Source organism: Odontesthes bonariensis, chromosome 11, assembly GCF_027942865.1.
Source record: "Odontesthes bonariensis isolate fOdoBon6 chromosome 11, fOdoBon6.hap1, whole genome shotgun sequence".
Lineage (NCBI taxonomy): Eukaryota > Metazoa > Chordata > Actinopteri > Atheriniformes > Atherinopsidae > Odontesthes > Odontesthes bonariensis.
Genome location: NC_134516.1, coordinates 13,017,094 through 13,041,294, shown reverse-complemented (window position 1 = coordinate 13,041,294; position 24,201 = coordinate 13,017,094). Strand labels below are relative to the sequence as shown.

The 24,201-nt window shown below is 43.7% G+C and overlaps 1 protein-coding gene across 1 annotated transcript; it reads left to right on the top strand.

The window, feature by feature from the left end:
• The first annotated feature begins 439 nt into the window (after window positions 1-439).
• gpd2 (glycerol-3-phosphate dehydrogenase 2 (mitochondrial)) lies at window positions 440-22,413 on the top strand. The gene is made up of 17 exons (XM_075477577.1): window positions 440-546; window positions 3,032-3,138; window positions 6,368-6,539; window positions 6,641-6,765; window positions 6,852-6,949; window positions 7,040-7,203; window positions 10,815-10,979; window positions 11,147-11,291; window positions 11,854-12,047; window positions 12,337-12,471; window positions 12,556-12,731; window positions 15,821-15,952; window positions 16,039-16,197; window positions 16,745-16,857; window positions 16,985-17,063; window positions 17,159-17,257; window positions 19,274-22,413. Exons 2-17 carry the CDS (start codon window positions 3,037-3,039, stop codon window positions 19,397-19,399), a joined length of 2,184 nt encoding a protein of 727 aa, XP_075333692.1. The 5' UTR covers window positions 440-546; window positions 3,032-3,036; the 3' UTR covers window positions 19,400-22,413.
• Window positions 22,414-24,201: the final 1,788 nt, after the last annotated feature.

Sequence of the window (24,201 nt, the reverse complement as noted above, 5' to 3'; positions counted from 1 at the left end):
TTAGGACTGCCACTTCTTCTTTTAACGTCTCTTTGTATTGAGATTTTTGCCATTTAGTTTTCCGTAATTTCTTTTCAGCTATTTCATTCATTATTTTTAATACGTTTAACACTTGTGGCTGATTATCCTTCAGCATTCGGAAGATTAAAACACCTAAATCCTTTTAGAAAAATGAAATACTTTAATGTCATCCTATCCTGTCTGTTTACTGAAGGATTTCCTTGCCTCCTGCCGCGAAACACTGAGGAAAACGACAGCTGGCGGCACTTCTCATCTCCTCGGGAGGATGTAGGGAAGATCAGAGCATTCTTTCCCTCGCCTTACGTCAATAACTTTGTACCGCCTTTCATCGAACCCCATTGGACGGCTGCAACAGGGGGCGCGCATTCCTATTGGCTCTCAGGGACGTCGCTCCACGCGCGCTGGGCTTCCTGGTTCAGTTTTTGCTGTCAAACAGGCGACGGTTCCAGTTAACACCCGATGCCCTCAGTTGATATCGTACATCGCCCCCAGCGAGTTTTGTTCAGCCACAAAACAAGATATCCTGTAAGTGGGAATATTTGTTGTGTCACCGGGTGTTTTTTGAAAATATTTTGTGGTCTGTCTAACTATTCGTTTAGCCAGTGCTGCCTGGCAGATAGCCAAAAATGCGGAGCAACATCTGCGAGTTTACCTTTGCTAGTGTGACTGTGTGACTGTGCGAGTTGAAAGGTTATTAACAAGCGTTCAAACATGAAATTGATCAAGAGAACATAGGCCTTTCCCGTTAGCCTCTTTTACAACCTGTACAGCTTATACTTCATTGTTAAGCCAAAGCTTGTTGTCTGTTCCCCTTAAAGACCACAACGACCGACCGAGCTCACATCTTCCTTAATCCACGACATTATGTCAGCACAGGAGGAACACCGACTTCCCCTCGTTCGGCGGTAATACACCAATATAAGAGTGTAATACAACGCCGTATATTTGGCAGCTTTAACAAACACCTGTTTCCACAAAGAGAGCTCAAAAGTAACATCTGTAGAATTATATTTTTCTTATTCCATTCTTGAAATAGCGAAAATTTAAATGGGAGTTCGCCATGTGGTACTTGTGAGGCAAAACAGCCAGCCAGGAAGCTGCTGACTCATATTGAGTGTGTAGGCTGATGTAAGTGTAGCATGAGTACCCCCCCCCCCTGAACATGAAAGGGGGAATCTCCAGCAACATCATCAGGAAAAGCAGCACTTTCTGGCTATTTCAGGGCTTACGATGGTCACTGTAAAACAAGAGTGTGATGTGCCTCTGTGCAGTTTCTTGGTTGAAAATGGGTTTTGTAGGCGTGATAGATTTGTTCAACAATGTTAAATAGTAGTCCCATTACAGTGTTCAAGGGAATTCCACGAGGAATGCGCCGGGAATGACACTTTCAGAGCCCGATAACCATGTCAGGAAATGCCACAGTGCTTTTAATTACACAACTGATATTATGAGTTCCAGTGCCACGCCTAGGGATGGAGGCCAACTTCTGTCAGGTCGTATCGTTCGGCTAAAAGTCCAAAAACAGCCATTTTGAATACTTTCAATTTGATTGACACGTGAAAATGTACAATTGGGGTAAAGCTTTGCTAAAAATAACAAATGAATAAAGACGTAGTGGCACATTGACCAGGACAAGATGTGGAGTATTTACTCGTTAATTGCACCAAACTGCTCACTGGCGTCTGAGCTCCTTGGATACCCTTGTATTCTATCTGCGCTGCAGCTCAGTAGGGATGCAAATACTTTACCAGCTCGTCCCTGGTGGGAGCCGAGGCCCAGGTCCAGGCTGGTGTCAAATACCGCTCGTTATGGTGCACGCGATCATTATGAAGGTATGGAAACTGTATCCGGAACAGTTCCAGACGCGCTATGTGTTAATTTCAGGGTCCGTTTTAAGCACGACTGTTTCTCACTCACAGCAACCTGAGTGGCCTCTGTCTTTTTGGAGGGGAAGATACATGCAGCACAGCAGCAGCCTGTTTTACTGGCTACAAAAGAAAAGAAACAGTCCAGAAAAAGGAGCCGTTTTACAGATCTGCGTCACTCAGAGTGGGAGGCTTGGGATTCACCTTGGAAAAGTACACAGCCGCCGGACTACACGTTACTTTGTGTCCGATTCTACTGCAGCAGTGCGAGCTCCTGTGGGTCACGCCGTCTCACCGAGGCCGAATGGGGCAGTTTGATCTCGTAAAACATGTCCAGATGAGTGACTTTTGCCGCGTTATTAGACAATGTTCAATGTTAGATGGACGATTTACTGCTCTCTGCCTTTTAAAGATATCATGTTTGTTCTTTTTCAGCAGGAGAGATGAGACAAATGTTGCCTCCTTTGCCTTTCAGAACCAAGTTGCTGGCTTTCTTTGTCTTTCTTTGAAAGGAAATTAGCCCTTTGGCTTTCTAAAAGCACTTTGAAGATGCAATCTTGGATTCCTGGAAAGTTTTCGTGGGGTTCTTTCGCTGTTCTTTTAGTGGCCACACAGTCACTTTAGAGAGTAATCAGCTGATAAATCAACAACTGAAAGTGTTGCAAACAGAGGAGGTCTGTAAAAAACGTGTAATTAAACAATGTGGCAAATGTAGAAGTAGGCCATGTTTTTGAAACTTTTGCCTGAAAGCTGGAAGTGTGGTGGATGTGTTGAAGGTGAAAACAGGATTTAGTTAAACGACCTTCAAAGCGGCTCAAATTGCGCACGGCCGGTTGAGAAGTTAGAAGTGTAACGAACAAATCATTTCATCTTAAATCATTTAAATCGTCCCTGGTCTGATCACGAGCTGTTTTAAATGTCAGGCTGTGTTAGTTATGACAAGCAGCAGCTGTCCGAAGTCAACTTTTCTCCCCGTGTGGCTCTGTCACGGTGACTGGCAGCGTTTCAGATCCCTCCCTCCCCCCTCGTCACCCACTCCCTCGCTGGCTTGCATGCCTCTTTCACATGATCACCTGTCAGGCCGGAGCTTTATAACCCCGGTGTTCCCGCTCTGCCTCCCGTTTTCACTGAATTTTCCTCCACAGGGCCGATGGCGTTCAGGAAGGCCCTGAGACGGACGGCGATGGTGGGCGGCGGGACGGTCGCCGTGGCGTTCGGACTGTCCCAGCTTATGGAGTACAAGAGGACGCAGGTAAGCGGCTGATTTGTGACCAAACGTTTGTTCACTGTTGCGAGATTTTCCAGAGTTTATAGATCTAGTTTGACAGGATTCAGCTGAACCCCTGATAGACAACTTTTCTGTGTGTTTTGCCTCAGAACTGAGCCCCCCACCCCCACCCTTCTCATCCCGACAACCTATTTTGCAGGTCGGGCACGCCTTTCAGAGCATGTCTTATCTAGACAGTGGAATGTGTCTGCACTCTGAGATGTGTTTTTTTCGTGGCATTTTATTGGCTGCTCTGCCAGCTGTTATGCGCGGGGGGGGGGGGGGGGGGCTCGGAACACACGCAGTCATGCCAGCACTTCACCCTGAGCGGCACAGAATCTGCGAGACTATCGACATTTCAGTTTTTTCGAGCTCTTGTGGTAGTAACCACGGCCCATTTATTCCTCCTCTGTGTTCAGTGTGTACAGACTCCCCACAGAGGTGTTTGGGCTCTCTCCAAAAAAAAAAAAAAAGGGTTTGTCAACAGCGTACTTTGAGACCAGGATAATTATGTCCCTCCTCCCACTCCATACTGATGCTCTTGTTGAGGGTGAATTAGGCAGATTAAAGCCACCGTTACTGCTTTCAGATGTCAAATCCACACAGTGAGAAATATTTTTTTTTCTCTCAAAAGGTAGAAAAGGCAGGTGTACGCACTTTTACTTTTTTTTGAGGACTCTCCTCCTCTTATTTCCTGTCAAAATGCCACCAATTGAAGTCAAAAAGCCAAAAAGAAAACAAGTAAGATGTCTTTTCCTAAATTGATCACAGGAGACATGTTTCCCCTCCAGATTGTTGGGCGAAGAAGTAAATTTACGGATGCTTCCTTTGTCTAATCTGCCTCTCATGTTCATCTTTAGGCCGCATTAACCCTCAATAAATCCTACATTTATCCCAGATTGTCTTGTTGTTGAATAGCCGGTGGGACAGGCAAAGTTTAAACAGTGGCTGACTGCTGACGTCAGGGCTCTTGCCTCCTCACTGGTCAGACTGGGAAGCACTGGTGGCCTTTAAAAGAACTCTTCTTCCCAGGAACATAAATAACCCTGCAGCTCGTGGACAAGCCGCTGTGTTTGCTCTGACCCGATGCCAGCTTTCTTTAGGCATGCCACTCAAGCACAGCACTTGCCAGAGTTTGACTGCACAACCTAATGTGAACTTTGTTTTGTGTCCCGGTGCGAAACCGTCTCCTCTCGCCCGTCGTCGTCCTCTCAACCAAGCCTGGATTGGTAAGAAAGAAGTCGACCCTGATGAAATCTAATCATTTTCACAATAGTTTGTAATCACGCATGCCTCTAATCTCAATAATTGCACTGCTGATGAGAAGAATGTCCGTCTTGTCTCCTTTAGCAAAGGGGCACGTGGTTTGGGGAAGTTTTCAACACAGCGGCCGATTGGCCATTAGCGCGGGCCTCGCTGTGCCACTCTCTGACTTAACTTGATTACGCCGTCGCTTAATTCGGTGCCGGTGTTTGTCTGCGAGCATCTTCAAAAATAGGCAATGATTATATCATGGCCTTGTTTGCGGGCGCAGACCTAAATTGCACACGCCCGCTACTATTTGCAAGTCAAATGCCGCGACGGCTTCAAAGCAAGCTTGATGCAATCATTTAGCTCGAGTTGCTAAAGAGGAAACTGAATAAATATTTCATTAGAAGACAAATTCCACTTCTTCATATCAGAGAGAAGCTGTGTGTGTTTCTTTTTTTTTTTTCTTTTCTTTACTGTAGTGATGATTATTTCTTTAAATTAATTATTTTTCTAATCAAAGGGTGGCGCTGTGTATTGTGGGGTTTTGTGAAGCTGAGCAGCATGTTGCAGCAGTCGGGCCGCAGCGCCCTCTGCACTCTGTCACTTTTCCTTCCTACAACTGCAGTGACTGTTTCTCTGTAGCAACACTTTCACTTTGACTCTGAAGGTGGCGGGAGACATCACAAGCACGGCGTCGACTCACTTTCCTACAAGAACAGCTTTGGAGAGCCTGTTTCCAGTTGCACGTTCCTCTTGAAAAGTGCACCCGTCCTATCATCGTAGGGCATAAAATGGAAGTTCACCAACATTCTAAGTTACCGAGTTTGTCATTTTCAGCCTTAGATTTTCTTCAGAGAAATTCATTTGAAGTTTAAAACGCACTATTTGAGGAGAACAGAGGAATGAACGAGGTTCCAGTTTATTTTTTCAACGTAATAAAACGGGTCCTTGTTTAAATACGACCTAAAACATCAAGATTTCCCCATGAATACTAAAGTCAAGTCTGATCTTTGGACTCTCTTGGAATCCAAGGAGACTTCGAAGGAGTTGATGCAGGAGCAGCAATGCTCAGTAACTTCTAACCAACTGGGTGTCTCTTTGACATTAGCTTATGTAAAATGTTCACACAAGCTCATGTCCAAAATGAGTCCAAAATCGGAGAACACGGAACGGCAGCCGTGCCACTGCTCTCCAAAAAGAACAGTGTTTGTTAAAGACTGCGCAGCACAAACCAGAAGGCTTCTGGAGAAATGTTTTGTGGACAGAACAGAGTTTAGGAAGTTTAGAAACTTAGAAGTTTTGGCGAAATAAAAGCTCCGCGTTCCGGCTCTAAAACCTTATCCTTCCAGTGAAACACGGTAGCGGTAGTGTCATGGCTCGGGCCACTCGTGTCGTTCTACCAAAGACAAACGAGTGAATGAAGAATGGAGTTCTGGCTTTAATCAGCAGGACTGCCGGGAGGAGCCTGAAGGGTGCAGTTCGTGGGACGACACCCACCAACATCCCGTAGCTTGAATCATTTGATTGCAGGTATCGGCACTCGAGGGAGTCGCAGCAGACAGTGAAAACAAACCTTTTCCCCTCACAGACGTAATGTTGCCCAGTCTTCTTCCGTGAATCGTTACAAAAAACTGCCACAAACAAGCAGCTCTGACGCCTCGTCTCGTTACACAGCGAATCCATAATGTATGAAAGTGATTGCACGTAATTATGCATTACATCACACGCCATTCTCTGAGGTGATTATAATGCCATGTTAATGCACTTGCAGTGCGCTCATAATGTCTCAAAGAGCACCTCAAGCAAAGTGTTGCTGCCTTTTTTCTAACCTTTCCTTCTTTTTCACGTGTGGTCCTGCTTATCTGCACAGCTAGGCGACTGTTAAAGGCGCGGAAGGCCTCACAGCTTCAGTGTGTTTGTGCTAACGCTCGTCCGTGTGTGTGTGTGTGTGTGTCACGTCCAGGCTCGATTAGCCTACGTGGCAGCAGAAGCGGAGCTGAAGGTCCCCTTCGCAGACGAGTTTCCCTCGCGGAAGGCCCAGCTCGCGGCGCTGAGAAGCACAGAGGAGTTTGATGTGCTGGTTGTCGGAGGAGGAGCCACGGGTGCAGGATGTGCCTTGGACGCCATCACACGCAGTAAGCACTCTGCCCAGCTGGTCCCACCTGCTTCTTTGCCTCGTTCTTATTTATGCCATATTCACCGTTAACCTGTTGTTGTTTTTTTCTTATTACGTCAGACCTCAAAACCGCTCTCGTGGAGAGAAGCGACTTCTCCTCAGGCACAAGCAGCCGGAGCACCAAGCTCATCCACGGTGGCGTTCGCTATCTCCAGAAGGCCATCATGCAGCTGGACTACGAACAGGTTCCCCCGGGTTTCGCCCTCTCCTCGTTTTGTCGCTCCTCTCTGTCCTCGTTGTCTCATTGGGTCTCTTGTTTTTGATAAATCAGTACATGATGGTGAAAGAGGCCCTGCACGAGCGAGCCAACCTGCTGGAGATTGCGCCTCACCTGTCCGCGCCGTTACCCATCATGCTTCCGGTTTACAAGTAAGCGTCAGAATAACAAAAGAGCGAGGGCAGAAAAACACGCATGCTTTGAGTTGACCGCTCTCCGTTTTGATCGTTGTTCATTGGTAGATGGTGGCAGCTGCCTTACTACTGGGCGGGGATCAAGATGTATGACTTGGTGGCCGGGGTCCAGTGCCTGAAGAGCAGCTACATCCTCACCAAGTCCAAGGCCTTGGAGCACTTCCCCATGCTGAAGAAGGACAAGCTTGTGGGAGCCATCGTCTACTATGATGGTGAGTCACGACCCCACGTGGCTTTTATTTATAAAACCGTGCCTCATTTGTTACTCATCTTTTTATTATCCCCAAACACGAAAAGACAGCTGAGTCAGTTTTGCCCTTTTCCCCAGCGTTTCCTCTCCCGCAGCAAAAAAAAAAACCGACACGAGTTGCCCCGTGTTGGCTCGACGCTAATCTGCGTGCCCACGAGAACGTAAAACACGAGAGCCGGATTTCTCAAACGGCCGCTGCTGATTCCATTTTGAGGGAAACATTTTCGGAGTCATCATCTACAAACTGTGCTCGTTTCTCTTTTCTTTCTTCTTCTTTTTTTTTTTTAAAGCTCCAGTCTGCACATTAACTGTAGAAAGATGTTTCACCATCGCTTCGTCATGCCGAGGCCTCCTCTGCATTTTACTTTACCACATCTGGATTTACATCCCCTGCGCCTTCATTTCTAAGCTAAAAGAAACAAAATAAGACAAAAATATTAACACTATCATGATAATATGTTCATCTATGTAATGATAATTACATTATGGTGTATGTCAGTGGCAGAATCAGTTGTTCTGGGTATAATTATTGTTCTAATTCTGCTCTATAATTAGACTATAGCATAATCTATCCACATATTTGAGAGATTTAACATGATGATGAAATGAAATGAAATCACACTTCCTTGAATAGGTCCTTTGATTGTCAATACGCTCCTCTGACCACATCTTCCAGCGTGTTGCATGTTTTACAGTTTTCTTTAGTCGTGGTGCATCGATTTTTTTATTTATTTGTTCTGATTTTTCTCTCAGTCTGCGTTGTTGTGCTGAATCTGTGCAAACGCACCCTGCGCTACCGACCTCTTTGTGGCGAGGAGCGTCTCGTTGGCGTTAGACAGTTAATTTATATTTTTTAAATTTAAAAAAAAAAATAAAATTGGGGGAGGGGGGGCTTTTTATACCTTTAATTGACAGGACAGTTGGAGAGAGACAGGAAGCAGGGGGCAGAGAGAGGGGGAAGACATGCAGCAAAGGGCCGTCTGGTGCGGGACTCGAACCGGGGTCAGCTGCAGCGAGGACTGTAGCCTCTGTACATGGGGCGGCTGCTTAACCCACTACACGAACGACCGCCCCGACAGTTTATTTTTGCCAGTATCGAGCGAGTTAAGGAAATATCCCAATTTTAAGCATCGATCGGGTCATTTTTCTATGTTGCTGCCGGTCTATTTATGCTTTAAGCAGTTTTTTTTTTTCATTTGCGGAAAGCCTGAAGTCACCCAACCAAGACATTCTGTGTACCGTCCTGGTTGAGAACAGGGATAACAAGCAAGCTGAGAGTTTTTTCCTAATTCTACTACTCTGTCTTCTAGTCTCACTGACAACTGCACCAGCAAGCTGGTAAATTTCTGCACATTTTGAAAAATAATATCCCAAATATGGCGACTTGTCACCTGCATTCTGTTTCTGAATAAATGAAAAAAGTACAGGCACTGTGCAGAAATGGCACAATTTAAGCCGAAGCAGAGATTAAAGACTCCAGACCTCAGACATGCTGTCACGCCCGAGGCCCTCACATCTCCACTGGTGCCGAACAAAGAGTGTTGACAGGCTGGTAGGATGCCCTGTCTCCCCCTTGGCAGTAAAGGTTGTGCTCCCTGGTTCGGTACAAAGGAGAACCAAACATATGCTGAGCGTCCAGCTGAGTGTGATGAGCCTCGTGCTGCGGGCGTCCTTCTCCTTCCCGCCGCAGAAAATAACAACGCCCGTAACCGCGGGCGATGTGTGTCTTTAACTGTAGGCTTCACCGAGGATCGGCTCATCGCGTTCCGTCACAACAGGAACAGCCTTTCTGGAAGGAAAAGCTACTCGCGGAGGCTTTGGATGTCGTTCGAACAAACAAAAATCAGTTTTTACAGCCTAGTTGGGTGCAAAAACTTAAACCTGGTCTGCTTTTTTTCTTTTGTTTAAGTGATTTTTATTTCAGCAGATGCCGTTTTGTGATTCTTTGCTATAACCAAGACAAAGCAGCACTTTCAGAGGCCAGTGTTGGCCGCACGGTTTCCAGGCTGGGAAAGAGCAGCTTCTTGGTGCAGAGCAGCATATGTTTGATCCCCCCCCCGCCACCCTCCTCCATCCTCTGCTCTGAAGGCGGGAAGGGGGGGGTGGTGCAGGATGGCGGAGGAACGGGGCATCTTTTCTCCAATTATGCCGTCTGGAGCAATCACGCCCGTGACATTTAGAAATCTGACCTTCTCTCCTGGCGGTGCAGAGAAGCGTCGTCGTCGGTCGGAGCGGCAGCTTTCTCTCCCGCTGCCTTGGTTACCGCTGCTGCCACCGACGACTGCGCAGGCTCCTCCGCTCTCACAGGCTCTGGACAGCAAACGTGTTGGCCTCTTCTAATCCTCTTAAACCAATTCAGCTGGTGGTGTGTTGTACGTGCAAATGCCTTCAAAGTGCCACTGTGGTGTGTTTGGCTGCTGTACGTACAGCAGAGGACTCTCCTATTATGAAATACGTCTCAAACTACCATCAGTCCCCTTCTCTCAGCTGGAACTTAGACATATTAGTTGCACGAGGGAGGGGAGACTACAGAAAAAATGGTCTCCAGACAACTTATCCTCCAAATAACCCGATGAGGAGGATTTCTGCAGGTTTTATCGAAGAAGATACTTTTCTAAACATTACAAAAAAAAGCTGTCGAACCCTCACTGAGTGGTTCACAAGATGTAAATGCTAGTTTGTGTGACGCAGTCTTGGTGCAAACATCCAACAAAACAGGGAAATGTTACTGAAATGTGCGTCAGACCTGCCTGAAAAGGTTAATACAGAACGATACATGTCAAAAGATGCTGTGCTGTGACCTGTCATCCATTTCATCCACACCCACACGCATATTTACAGTTTTTTTTATGGGTAAATCACGTTTTGAACGTCTGGTTTCGGGGCCGCAATCTACGCAGAATCAAAAGTGGAAACTGATACCTAATAGGGGTGGGCGAAAAAAATAAATTCATGTACATATCGCAATTTTTTTATGGGATGATTTTAAAAATCGATTTTTCTCCCCTGAATCGATTATATTACGTCATATCCGTGTCCAGAAAAACTTAATTAATTCATTAAGACTAGTCCACATTTGTGCTGTGTGGACATTTCATTTAATTTTGTAACTGTAAACTTTAAAAAAATGCCTCTTTTTGTCTGAGTTGAAATAAATGTCAGCTGCTGGACTGACTGACACAGACTGATGTGCGTTGCTTATGGGAACGACATTCATTCTAGAAGTTTGATTCAACTTGTTTGTTTTTTAAGGAGGAAGAAAGTTGCAATTACTGATTATACCGAATCACAATACTTGTAGAATCGCAATTACCAAGAATCGTGATACAATCGAATCGTGACCAAAGCATATCGTCCCACCCCTAATACCTAATAAGCTTCTTTTTTCTTTTCAACTGTCAGCTTTCACGAGTGCGAGTTGATCTTCTTAAATATATGCTTTGTCCAACCAGTTCAGCGCTTGAACAAAACAAAGCGTGTCCATGTTTTAGGTCTGGTTGAAATTGCAATGATTCGGAAGAGCTTATTCTGGTCCCGCGCCTCACTCGTGCTCTTCCTCTCCGTCTTCTTCAGGGCAGCATAATGACGCCCGCATGAACCTGGCCATCGCCCTCTCTGCCGCCCGCTACGGTGCCGCAGTCGCCAACTACACCGAGGTGGTTCATCTGCTGAAGAAGAAAGACCCTCAAACTGGCAACGAGAAGGTGTGCGGCGCCCGCTGCAGGGACGTCATCACAGGTGAGGAGATGGCCCATCCGAAATGTGGTTCTGCTTCAATATTGATGTGCTTGAGAATCCCTGAAGTGGCTTTTTTTTGCCCTTAATGTTTCATCTGCCTCTTGTTAAAATGTAAACAACGTGTCCGGGTTTGGCGCCGATTTCACGTCGATGAAATCCTTTTTCAGGGCAGGAATTCGATGTGAAGGCCAAGTGTGTGATCAATGCCACCGGACCCTTCACGGACTCGCTGAGGAAGATGGACAACCAGGAAACGGCGAGCATCTGCCAGCCGAGCGCCGGTGTTCACATCGTCATCCCGGGTTACTACAGGTACTGCGAAACACGGCCGGACGCCATGTCTGCTTTAAATCTGCCTCTTTTTGTCATGCTGTTTCATATGCATTGATTTGCCCACATTGAGTGGACAAATCTCATTCCTGTGTGTAAATTCTAAGCTAGCTAAACTATCATCTGACCTTCGCTTGCATGTGCACGACAGTCTTCTCTGGTTAAGATACAGCAGAGCAATAGAGTGGTTTTGTTGAAGTCGGACGTTTTAAAGTTCAGCTAAGCTTATTGAGTGAAACCCGAGGGAGTGTGAGCCCTTTGAACAGAAATGCCAACCACCTAATTTTCCTCCTCCTCCTTTCTCGTCTTCATCCTGCCCGCTATCTGCCCCCCACGTCCCCCGCCTCCTCATCTTCCTCCCCCATATCTGTGTTTTTCCATTTGCTCCCCCCCCTCCTCTCCTCATTCTTTATGCCATCTTTCCATTCTTTTCCCCGTCTTTTATACCGTTTTCCAGTCTTTTCTCTGCACCTCCTCACCACCCTCCATTTTGATAAACAGCACATTCTACTCTTTTAATGATTAAAAAACGTCTCTTATTCAGTCCCGACAACATGGGTCTCCTTGATCCGGCCACGAGTGATGGTCGCGTCATCTTCTTCCTGCCCTGGGAGAAGATGACCATTGCCGGAACCACCGACACCCCCACCAAGGTGACGGCCCACCCAATCCCAGGGGAAGACGACATAAACTTCATCCTGAGGGAGGTCCGGAACTATCTGAGCCCTGATGTAGAAGGTACAGGAGCCACTGTCTGTCCAATATGAATGATCTGCGTTTGCGTTTTGTAGTTTTTATATATTTTTTTATTGTTCCAAGGCAGTTTTCAATCCATAATCCACATTCATGGTGGATGTTCCCAAAGAAATGTCTCAAGAGCGCATCTGTCCTTTTCTTTGGTTTGGTAGAAATGTGATGTAAAATCCACAGAAAGTGAAGCCTGCTCACCTTCGTCCAGAAATCCTCGGCCGCTCGGCTGGTTTCTGGTGCCTCTGAATGAATTGTGACTTTTTTTCGGTGTCTGCAGTGCGCAGAGGAGACGTGCTGGCAGCGTGGAGCGGCATCCGACCCCTGGTGACAGACCCCAGCTCTAAAGACACTCAGTCCATCTGCAGGAACCACATCGTCAGCATCAGTGACAGCGGGCTGGTCACCATCGCTGGTCAGCGGAAACTCTGTCCGAACATTATGACGATCAGTGGCCATCACCTGTCTGTGATTCTAATGCAGCGCTTCGTGTGTTCAGGTGGGAAGTGGACTACCTACAGGTCCATGGCTGAGGAGACTCTGGATGCAGCCATCAAAGCTCATGACCTCACAGCCGAGCCCTGCAGGACTGTTGGGTTGAAGCTGGAGGGAGCCAAAGGCTGGGCGCCGACCCTCTACATCCGCCTGGTGCAGGACTACGGCCTGGAGATGGAGGTCAGACATTTGTGCATTCGTAAGATGAATGGATGATTGAATATTTTAACATCACATGTTGATAAAAAGTTTTGTTTGCTTTTCTGTTGGAAAATTTTTTTATTGTCAAAAGTCTCACATTTGACCTTTCAGGTGATTTCTTCTGCCTATATTTTTTCTCATGAATAAGTTGCTACCAGCAGGCTTCCAAACCAGCTCTGACCTGACAAGTTTGGCTTTATGTAGTGTGTCATGTGGAAACATTTGCTTTATACGGTGGCCTTTTAAATTTTCCATTGACTTCAGAGAACAGGAGGTTTTCATTTAAACTTCCTTTTTCATTTTCACTGCTCAAAGTACAGAAATACACACACAGTGTCACACAGTGCGTTTACAGACCAATTCATTTGAGCCATTTCCTCTTTTTTGTATTTCTGATTACAGCTGCAGCGTATGATTATATTCAGATTAATCCGATTGCTTATCTTGTCGAAGTGACCAAGATACTAAACCCTGTAATGCTACCATTGTGTTCCTCATTTGCACGTTGCTTTGAATAACGGTCTGTTGTATCATGTTTTTGTTATATGTTTTAATATAATTTATTTGATCCCATTTTGGTCAAAGTTTTTACAAGTACTAGGCAAAAAAAATGTGGCAGGTGTTGGTGGTGATCCTCTGCTCTTTATTACTGTGGCTCCGCACAGCATTAATTCATCAAGCGGCCACTTACCGTAATTACTCCTGAAACTTTGCTTCTCTCAGTAGGTGCACAGCACTTGAACATCCACAGCGTCAAAGTCCAGTATATGGATGTACAGTCCTGCAACAACCGTGATCCGAGACCATTAACTTGGCCCCGTCAATCCACTTAGCATCGATCTGATTGCCTGAGCTGGAGTGCAGCAGATCAGCTTCGCTCTTCACACAAATGATTCAGTTCTTCTTCATCTCTTTATTTCTCATCAACTTAATTCCAGAGCCCAAGTTCTGCAAGTCCTAGCATCCAGGGAAAGCATATTTCCACAGTAAAGGGAGAACAGTTAGCTAGCTATTCGTTAGATACACTGCTACGTAGCATGATTAGCTCACGTGAGGCTAAATGCTAAAGTAGGTCTTCACAGACCATTACATTTAGCAGTGGGTCGACATTTGCTTGCCTCAGATAACCTTTCCAACTGGTCTCTGGTTTTACTGCTGCCCTAAAAATCCTGAACAGAAAAATCAAAGATCCGTTTCACAGTCCAACTCCTCATTTTAGTAGAACATGATTCTGAGCCTTTTTGACACGTTTTCAGTAACTATTGTGAAGCACACCCTACATGTTTCCATGCAAATTTCAGAATTTGCTTTACTCGGACTTTAGGATGCTGGAACTAGCAAATCACAAACGTCTGCACAGATGGAGGAGGAGTGGAGGTGATTGGAAAATTGTTTTAACAAATGTTTTCCTAGCCACTGATAGACATGGCGCTATAATTCAATAGGGAACGTGCCAGTTTACATTTAACCTCTTTAAACCCTGTGAGATTACTGCCTCATTAAGAGCAGCTACACATTAAGATAGAGAAGTTTGGAAATAACTACACAACGCACACATGCAGACACACAAAAATGGCCTGTGAAGGAGCTCAGTGAGACTCACTTCTCTTCTCCAGCAGCAGTGCCGCTGACATTAAAGCTGCAGCTATTACAAAGCTGACATTTCTACAACGCAGAAGACTGGACTCGGACTGCAGCGCAATGAGTGCTGTCCAATTTATCAATGGCGTTAGGTAAGGGCACATTGACTTGAGTCAGCTCCACGCTGGCTTTCCAATAATTAGCCTGTTTATTTTCATTAAACGCAGCAGAACATAGTTTCATGAGGAAAAACTGCTCCGGCGACGAGCACCTACAGTAAACTAGCTCCTCATTAAGAGGCTTCTGCAGCAGCTCCTGTGTTCTGGCGAATATTCCTAAAAGGTCACTGTTGATATTTGGACAGCATTTGCCCTTTCAAATGATCGGCAAGCCAACGATCTGAATCGCAAATAGCCCTGTGTGTCCTGTAAACATATGACACCTCATTGATAAAGTGACACCATCATCTATTGTTCATCTTCAAAGAAGGGGCGAGCAATCATCTGACTACCAGGAACTGCCAGTGCAGCTTAGGTGCTTTAACCGGTCATTTCAGTCCTGTGGAGGCAGAAGATTGACTGTGCAGAAGTATCATTTATAAAGATGCAGCCGTGGTGCCTTTGATAAATGAAATATTTCATGGCCTCTTTGGTTAAAACTAAATCAAGACGTATTAGGATGCGATTCAGCTGTTGACTCTCAAAAATATTATTCTATTATTATCATTATATCAGTCCCTCAGCCTCCCAAGTAATTGGATTTTGAACTGACGACCAGTTTTCTGACCACATCTGACCCATTTCCTCATTACATCCTGGAAGTTTTCAAACCAGCAGGCCTCAAAGAGGATGATCACAGATCGTTTCCCCGTCAAAGAAAAAACGTTCCTCACCAAAAATGTTGTTACTCGCTGAAGACGAAGGAAGGTTACACTACTAGCAAAACTTAACAAGAAAGGAAAGCTGACATTTGTGAATTTACACATGATTTTCAGACATCAGGCAACTATTTAAAATGATCCCGTTGTGTCTAACCACTTCGAAGCCTGTGACTACAGTCCTTTTAACACAGGGTCCAGCGTCAAATAAGTAGTAGACGTCCCGGATATTTATCAGCACTGATGGGGGGAAAAAAACACCTGGATGCACTCACTGGTTTCCTGTGAGGGTGCTGCAGTCGTGGCTGCAAGAGTGGGCACAGTTAACTTTAGTAACGTCTCACTCGAAGGCTCTGACACCAACAGCAACTACTTGTGGATAAAAAAAAAAAGACAAATGCATTTATTTATACCATCTGCAATATAGTTTGCAGCTCATTTTAAGTCCTGACGTGTGGGGCTGACATCTGTGGTCCAGTCAAAAATTATATTAATTCAGCCTAACTGTCAGTCATGATTATCAGGAACAATAGTCATTGTAGCCCTCAGAGGACTGAGGGTAAACCCGGGTATACACCGTCACTAATCAAAATGTTTTCTTTGCAAACAGGTCGCCCAACACCTCGCTGCGACGTACGGAGGAAAGGCGTTTGACGTGGCCAAAATGGCTCAGGTCACCGGGCAAAGGTGGCCCATCGTGGGCAAAAGGCTGGTGTCTGAATTCCCGTATATCGAGGCTGAGGTAAAGCGGGATTGTCGTTGCAGGAGGCTTAGCTTGTCCGGCCGTGTGTCCGAGGACTCTCATTCAGAGTGCGTCTTTTTTCTCAGATCCTGTACGCCATTAAGGAGTACGCCTGCACCGCCATTGACGTCATCGCTCTGCGAACGCGCCTGGGCTTCCTGAACGTGCAGGCAGCGGACGAAGCCCTCCCTCGCATTGTTCAGATCATGGGCAAAGAGCTGGACTGGAGCCAGGAGAAGAGAACGGTACTTTTCTCCAGATCGTTTTTTTTTTTTTTTTTTTTTTAAACCAGATGACGGAATTCAACCAGTTTTTGTTCTACTGAATGCTTTGATACCAGCTACATTTCTGAAGTCAAGGCAGTGATTCTCTTATGATCAGTGTACGCGGGGAAGGTGCACACCTTTTGTCTTTAAAAGGATTCTTTTAAAAAAGGCCTGAAAACTCACCTTTTTAGAAAAGCCTTCAGTTTAACTGAAAAATCTTTAAATTATTTTTCCGTTTGTTTATTTATTTATTTTTTTTTAAATGCTAGTTTTAAAATGTAGCACTCTGAGGTCGTTAAGTTGATGTAAAGTGCTTTATAAATATAAAAAATATATTATCCTTTCAGAGAGGAAGCTGTGTGTGGGTGTGTACCTCCTTGTAAACAAGTGACCTCATTACACACATTAGAGCCACATTAGTACCACGAACAAAATGGGATGTATTTTCTGCATTTGCGACACTTCACATCACTGAAGCGAACACATCTGCTCACAGTCCGATCTCTGTCTCTAATGTGAAATCCAGGAGGAGCTCGAGGCAGCCAAGAAGTTTTTGTACCACGAGATGGGCTACAGGTCTCGCTCTGAGCAGCTCACCAAGACATCCGAGATCCATTTGGACTACCAGGAAGTTGTCAGGTAGTTATTAAACTTCCTTTTTCAAGAAGTGGTAATCCACAGAATGTGTTCTCGCTCAATTAGTTTTTCCACTGATATGTGTCCATCGTCGTGTTTTAATAGTGATATGTGCTCATGTGTGCGGCAGGTACAAGAAGCGCTTCCATAAGTTTGACAACGAGAGTAAAGGGTTCATCACCACCGTCGACGTGCAGCAGGTTTTAGAAGTGAGTTTCTCTGAGTCCACCTTTTGCGTCTCTACACACTTGTCCTCATTACACGTCATTGTTCCTGGGTCTTGTTTTTTTTTTCTTGTCTGCAGAGCATCAATATTCACATTGATCAAAACGCGCTCCATGAAATCCTTAACGAGGTGGACCTGAACAAGAACGGGCAAGTTGAAATCGATGAGTTCCTGCAGGTACGTAACGAGCAGGGGTTTTGGTCACATGTCGAGCTCCTTCATTCCGCATCTGTAAGCAGTACAAAAGCATTTAAAACAAAGCTAAAGCTTGGCTAAAGTGTTGGCTATGTGTACGGGTGTCGACAGGAAAAGAGAGTAATTTAACACATTCCTTTTTAATTAAATCCCCTTTTTTTTTACTGCAGCTAACTCAGTACAGCTAAACTGGGAGGCTCAGCCCAGATACAAGACCTTAAAGGGGAAAGGCACAAAGATACACATCGACAACAAGCTCGATTCCAGAAACTCCACCTTAAATTGAGACAGATTGTTTCATATTTGTCTATAAAGACCCGATAGCGAAAGCAAACTATTGTTTAACAAGCACAGTATGTTAATTCTAAACTATACGACTTAGGGGCCTCAGAAAATACCAAGTGGAATTCATTTTTCTGGATTTTTAACCTCAGAAAACATCTCAATTTAACTGAGACATAACGTAGGTTATTGGAAAGGCAACAACACAAACAGCGTTTTTAAGTGGAGCAATGTGATGCTTTTCCACGATATTTCTGTTTGTTAGCCTAAGAAATGGTAATATTAAGTGGTTTTATTTGAATTATTAGCTGGGCAGTTTTCTCCCTGAAAATGTACATATCACATATATCTTCACATTTTTCATGCAAATCTGATGCTGAAATGTCAAACTAGTCAAAGTTTAGATTGCACCTCGTTGCGGCTATAAAGATGTCTCAAGGACGCCAACTTTTCAGCCTCTTTCAAAAGAAAATTGGACTGAAAACAAATGGAAAAACAGTTCAGGTGCAGAGAGTAGGAACAGTGTTTTTGCAGCGTTTGTACTAAAGAAGATTGTTTAGATTTCATTTTAAGCAGTTTATGCAGTAAAAGCATCAAAAAGCCACACATGAACAGATTCAAGTGACTTCGTGTCGGTCGTTCATGCAACACAGTCCTTCCTACACAACCCATACAGCCGAAACACAAATATTTTGCTCATTTAGAGTCCAGTGCTCCTGAATCAAGAAGGTGTGAAGTCTGTCGCAGCAGGTCAGACTAGATGAAGCTAATTAGAGTCTCATGAAACGAGGCCCGAGGAGCGTCCCCGAGGGTCCCGCATGCGCCTGCCGTTGAATTCCTCTTACACAAGTCCTGAAAAGGGTCATTACAGGAGATCCTGATGACAACCTTTGTTAGTGGTCTGTCTGCCGTGCCTTCGGCAGCGAGGGGGGACCGGCTGACGAGCAGAGGAAGAAGCAGCTGAGAGTGAAAATCCGCTGCCGTCCACTCTGTGATAAACCTGTGTGTCAGTGTTTCTCTGTTTACTGGTGGGAAAGCAGCACTGTTACCCAGCTGAGCCCTGCCTGAAAAAACTGCTAACTCTTTATACATTAAACTGCAGGAATTTAGGATAATTTGGACCTTATGCTGTTTTTCAAATCCCATCAAAACACGAATAATGAATGCGTCCAGATGCAAAGCAAATGAAAGCCCGATAGAGCCTGATTATCTTCAGTTTGAAACAGAAACAGTAATAGGAGTACTTAACATTCCTGATTATACTCGGCAAAACTGTATGGGGCTGATAAAGTTTTAGTTTAGCTTGTGTCCACTTTGCTAACGCAGAGACGGTAATGTTTGGGCGGTAATCTACGCTGTATACGGAAGCAGCCACCAGGGGGCGGTGGAGATAATCTCTTCACTTCTGGGGAGCCGTCGTGTCGTATTATCCAGTCTGAAGGTTTAAATGGAGTCACATCATTAAAACACTGGTGAGAAACAGAGTAACATCAGCCCTCGTCAATATGCAGAAATACTGGTTTTCACGTGAGAACGAAGGTCATTTCATTTGAACTTTTTAAACTTGAAATGAGACGCAGATCAGACAGGCCTATCATCGTCCCACAGAGGATTCTTTCTCCCCGATTAAACCAGCTCGCCTCTCTTTGACAAGTTAACCTTTCTCGTTGTTGTCCAACACGCTGTGCACTGTCTTGTCTGCTGTTCCCGCTGCAGCTGATGAGCGCCGTGAAGAAGGGACAAGTGTCAGACAGCCGCCTGGCCATTCTCATGAAAACAGCCGAGGAGACTCTAGAAAAGAGAGGGCCGGTGTCGGTGGACCGAAGCGGGGGTGGAGTCTGAGCCTGATGCGGAGAAAAACCGTGAGCATCTTCGAAGGTGGCAGTAATGACAGAGGAGGAGGCGAAGTATGCAAAGTGGGGCTATTTGAATGACAATATTGCAATCAAGCACGCAGCAGGATGAATTTAGTGGAATCAAACACACTGGCGTGTCATGGGTTAAAGGGTATCGTATGATTGAAGTTCAACAGAAGGTGTGATTGTTGTCGACATCTGGTGCCTCTGACAGCTCAAAATATTTTATACCATCTCTCAGACTAAATCTTCTCGCCGTTGTCTTTTTCGTTTCTAAAACACTCCATTTTTATCATGACTGATAATGATTGTTTTGTAAATGTTGTCTTCAGAGGTCAGCTGAGCTTTCACACTTGATTTTTTTTGTATCCATACCATCATTATAACCCGAATGTTTCTCGGAAAGAAATGTAATTTGCTATCACTCTGAGAAAAAATGGGGAGCGCCCCTCAGACAGCTGTTTTCTGGAAAATAATCAGTCAGAAGTTTTTCTTTTTAACACACAAATATTTAGTACTGTATGTGTGAAAAGGGTTTTAGTTGCTGGCTGAAGCTGATATTATTTTGGTATTTCATGGATGTATTTGTCACCTACTCTAGGTTCAATTCAGCCATCATTCATTTAAAGGATACAACTTGTAACAATATACAAATGTGTATTTGTTATCTCGGGCAAAAAAGTGCATATGCTGAAGGTTAAAGTGGACCCATCAATGTTTTTATCTTTGGACTCCACTCAAGCAGTTCTGTTCCATTTAAAACTGGGACAAAAAATTTAAAATGATATGTTTTTTTATCTTTTACTGCCTCTATATGCAGACCCTCAGTTCAATTCATCTAAAACAAGCTGATTTGACTCCTGTCTCTTTAAGGACTCCTCCCTTAAAAGCCCCCTGCCCTCCGATTGGTCAGCTTTTGGAAGCCTGTTGATTGTCAGAGCCAAATGTTTTGTGGGCTGTACTCTCTTTAGCAAAAAGGTGATAACCTGCGGTTTTGGGTACAGGATTCACCCTTTTAAAGGAATTTTTTTACACATTTAATGTAAACTTCAAATACTGTAACATTATAAATATGAAAGAAAACAAGGTAGAGAATAATTGGTCCCCTTTAACACTGATTATGGTTTTTTTTACGTCAAATGAAAATATCCGTGTTTTTGTTGATTATTGCAAGTTAGTTTGAAAGACTGGATTATGCGTAAAGGCAAATAGATGTTGTTAATTAAGACATCACATCGACGGAGCTAATGCTTAATCTGAGAATTTGTAAAATGAGGTCCCACCAGACGTTAGCTTAACGTCTACTGAATGGGATGTTCAGGCGAATGTTTCACATTTGTCTGAGTCGCATTAAGTTCGGAATTTTACGTATATTTTAAAATAAAACAAACAAAACAAATAAAAAACAGGAAGGGTAACATTACCCCACCTTTTGACTTGACATTTTTGGTGGCCCCTCGGTGGTGTCTTTGTGGCCTTTTTTTTTTTTTTTTTACGAGAGTGGTCTTATCTCCTAAAACTGAAGAGGGAGCCAACAAAGCAAAAACATATTGCCATATTCTGAACGTTACTTCAATATCAAAACGTGAACAGTCCTTCAACATAAGCTTACGGTGCGTTCAGACCGGACGCGTTACTCGCGCGAGTGTTGCCGCGGGTGTAATTGAATTTACTTGAGCTATTCACTCGAGGAAAAAAACGAGCGAATAGCTCAAGGGGCTATCCATTTCATTCTCTCATCAACCATGGCTGATGTAAGTACCATCGCGTCCTTGTACCTGCTGTGGCAGTCCGAGATTCGTCGGAAACGCACAGCTGCGGAGCGCCTGTAGATCACGGCACCGATCCTCCCGAGCAGGTCATCAAACTGGGTCCTGGTGAGCCTGAAATACCGCTGGAAGCGGCCGTCATCCAGACGCAACTCCTGGAGAAGGCGGTGATGTCACTGACCCAGACACGACTCCATTTCAGCTGCGGAGCGCCTGTCCATCTGTCTCCACGTCACTGTCGTCCAGAATCTCAACGCTGATAGGCTGTCGTGACGCGAATATTTCGCCAAAGTTGGATTTTCTGAACTCGCGTGAATTCGCATCTTTTCACTCGCGCGGCCTCATTCGCGCCGCCGGCTCGAATCCGCGTCTATTCGCGTCTTTGCATTGACTTTGTATGTAATCACGTCGCGCGAACGATTCCGGTGTGAACGCACCGTTAGTGTTTGTATGTGTTAAAAAGAAGCTGGGATTTTCAAGGAAGGCTTTTTTTTAAAAAAAAAAGCCCCAAATTACAAACGATTTGGAAATTGTCTACATCATTAATGCGTCAAAGGAGGTTTAAAGCACTCCTACTGCGCTGAATAATTATTTTGGGGTAAACAGCTGATCTGGGATTAGATTTCCCCCTCTACTTTGTTCTCAATTTATATATTGCACAGCCTGCAACCTGCAGCTGATACTGAGGTTTACGAGGTTTCCGGCTTTAGTGTTACTGATCTTCTCGGAAATATTTTTTTTTAATGATTATTTATTCTTTTTATGACTGCAGCTCTTTCTGTTTTACTTACAGAGATTTCATTTTAATATACTACAAATGGAATAATGATTATACAAGGAATATGGGTTATTTTTAATAAGTAGAATTGCATGCGATGTGCTTTAAATGATGTAAATAAGTGGTTTATTCTCTTATTTCTGTACTGGTGGTCAAGAGCAGAGATTTCAAATGGTGTATTAATACTCCTCATCCAGCCTGTCTGATGGTTTGTAAACCTGAATGCTAGCTGCTGTTTTATTGTTCATGCAATATTTTTTTCATCACATAAGAACTTGTTTTGTGCTCAGATGAAAAGTCACTTCACTGTATGAATGTATGACTTGTGCCTTCATGTGCCTTCAATATGACACTCGACCTTTTTCACAAAACTACACGTTCAGCAGAATGTTCAAAATATACACATATTGTATGTATTTAACATTTATTACATAAAGAAAAGTCTTTAAACAATGTTGTGTGTGATTTTCTTTCTTTTTTTTTTTGGAACTGGGACTGTTAAGCGAACATGCCACCATGTTGGCACAGCAGGATTTAACCAATGGATATTTTCAGTTTTTTTCTTGTAATCAATATTCATGATCATATATCAGATTTTGTTTTTCCCAAGTTTTAAAAATAGTTTGGAAGAATACACAACCACAATACCATACACTTATGCCATTACCATTATTGCAAAGTACACACTTATTTACCTGCACTAGGTGGAAACTTTCACGGGTGCTCCGGATGAAGGATCAGATATTTCCATTCACTCACAGTACCCTGATCTGAAGAGCCCAGAAATTGAATAACTACCTCTAACTTTATTATATATATACACACACATATACACATATATACATACATACACATATATACATATATATATATATATATATATACATACATACATATATATATACATACATATATATATATATACATACATACACATACATATATATATACATACATACATATATACATACATACACATATATATACATACATACACATATATATACATACATACACATATATATATATATATATATATATATATATATATATATGTATGTATATGTGTGTGTGTAAATATAAAAACTATTTTCTGTAATCAAGTTTTCTGTCCATTTTGATCAAATTTCTCCAAATAATTCAGAAATATCAGCAGTTTCGCGCATCAACTGTTGGACCTAAACAATAAGATGTTTTCAATAAAAAGAAGGATTTCCTCACTTATTTACAGGGTATTTGCAGATCTAGAAAAATCCAGCTGGGGACAATGATCCCTTGTTCTTAAAAAGCTCAGGCTGCTCTGATTGGTCAGCAAAATAAGTTTACGCCCCCTAGTGCAGGATGAGTCATCACCTTTTCATTTCTTTCATTGTGTTCCAGGAAATTAAATTACAATAAACAAGTCACTCAAACTCACTTTTGCAGTTCTTTCCATCATGTTTTTTTTTTTTTTTTTTCCGTCAAATGGAGGTAAACGCTGTGCAACATCCTCGTTTAGATTCAGATGTTTTACTTGATTTCCTGGTTAAGGTTTCATTGCATCAGTGACTGTGAACTGTTATGCTGCCACTAAGTAGTCTCTTAAGCTGTGCAGCTACCTTCAACTGTTCCATACTGCTTTCATGCTTTCATGGTTGCCTTTTCTTTGGCCTCTTTATTCTCGTGCTGTAAACGAAGTCACTGCACAGGTTTGTCATTGTGTGGTCACACAGAAGGTCGACTACAATACCTCCACACTGTAGACACTTCAAGCTGCCAGCGCCGCCCGTCAGTAATAGCTTGTGGGCAGCACGATTTATTTCCTGTTGTTTGATTGTCTTGCTCGGATGAAATTACAGCTTTATCCAGGCTCAAAGAAAATCATATTCCTATTCAGCAACACTGTCACCACACTGTGAGTCCGTCTGGAGGTGATAGAGAAACAAACCACTTATCTAATTAAACATATCTGGTTGCTCGCTGAGCATTGTTGTTTTTTTTTGTTGCTCTTTTGAGCGTCACTCAAAACTGGCGTCATAACGGCAAAGAAGGGATGTGAGCATCTGTGAAAAAGGAATGAAAACTGAGCAACAGTACTCAAAGAATGGCATTATTGTGATTATTACAGTGATTATTTGTAGTTAAAGACAGCTATTTTATTATTTCATTATAATTTGACAGCATTTGTAGTAGTTTTGTTTTTAAAAAAAGAAGATTTCCCTATTTTTTCTTAATATCTTGGTCATTTAGATGATGGTGACA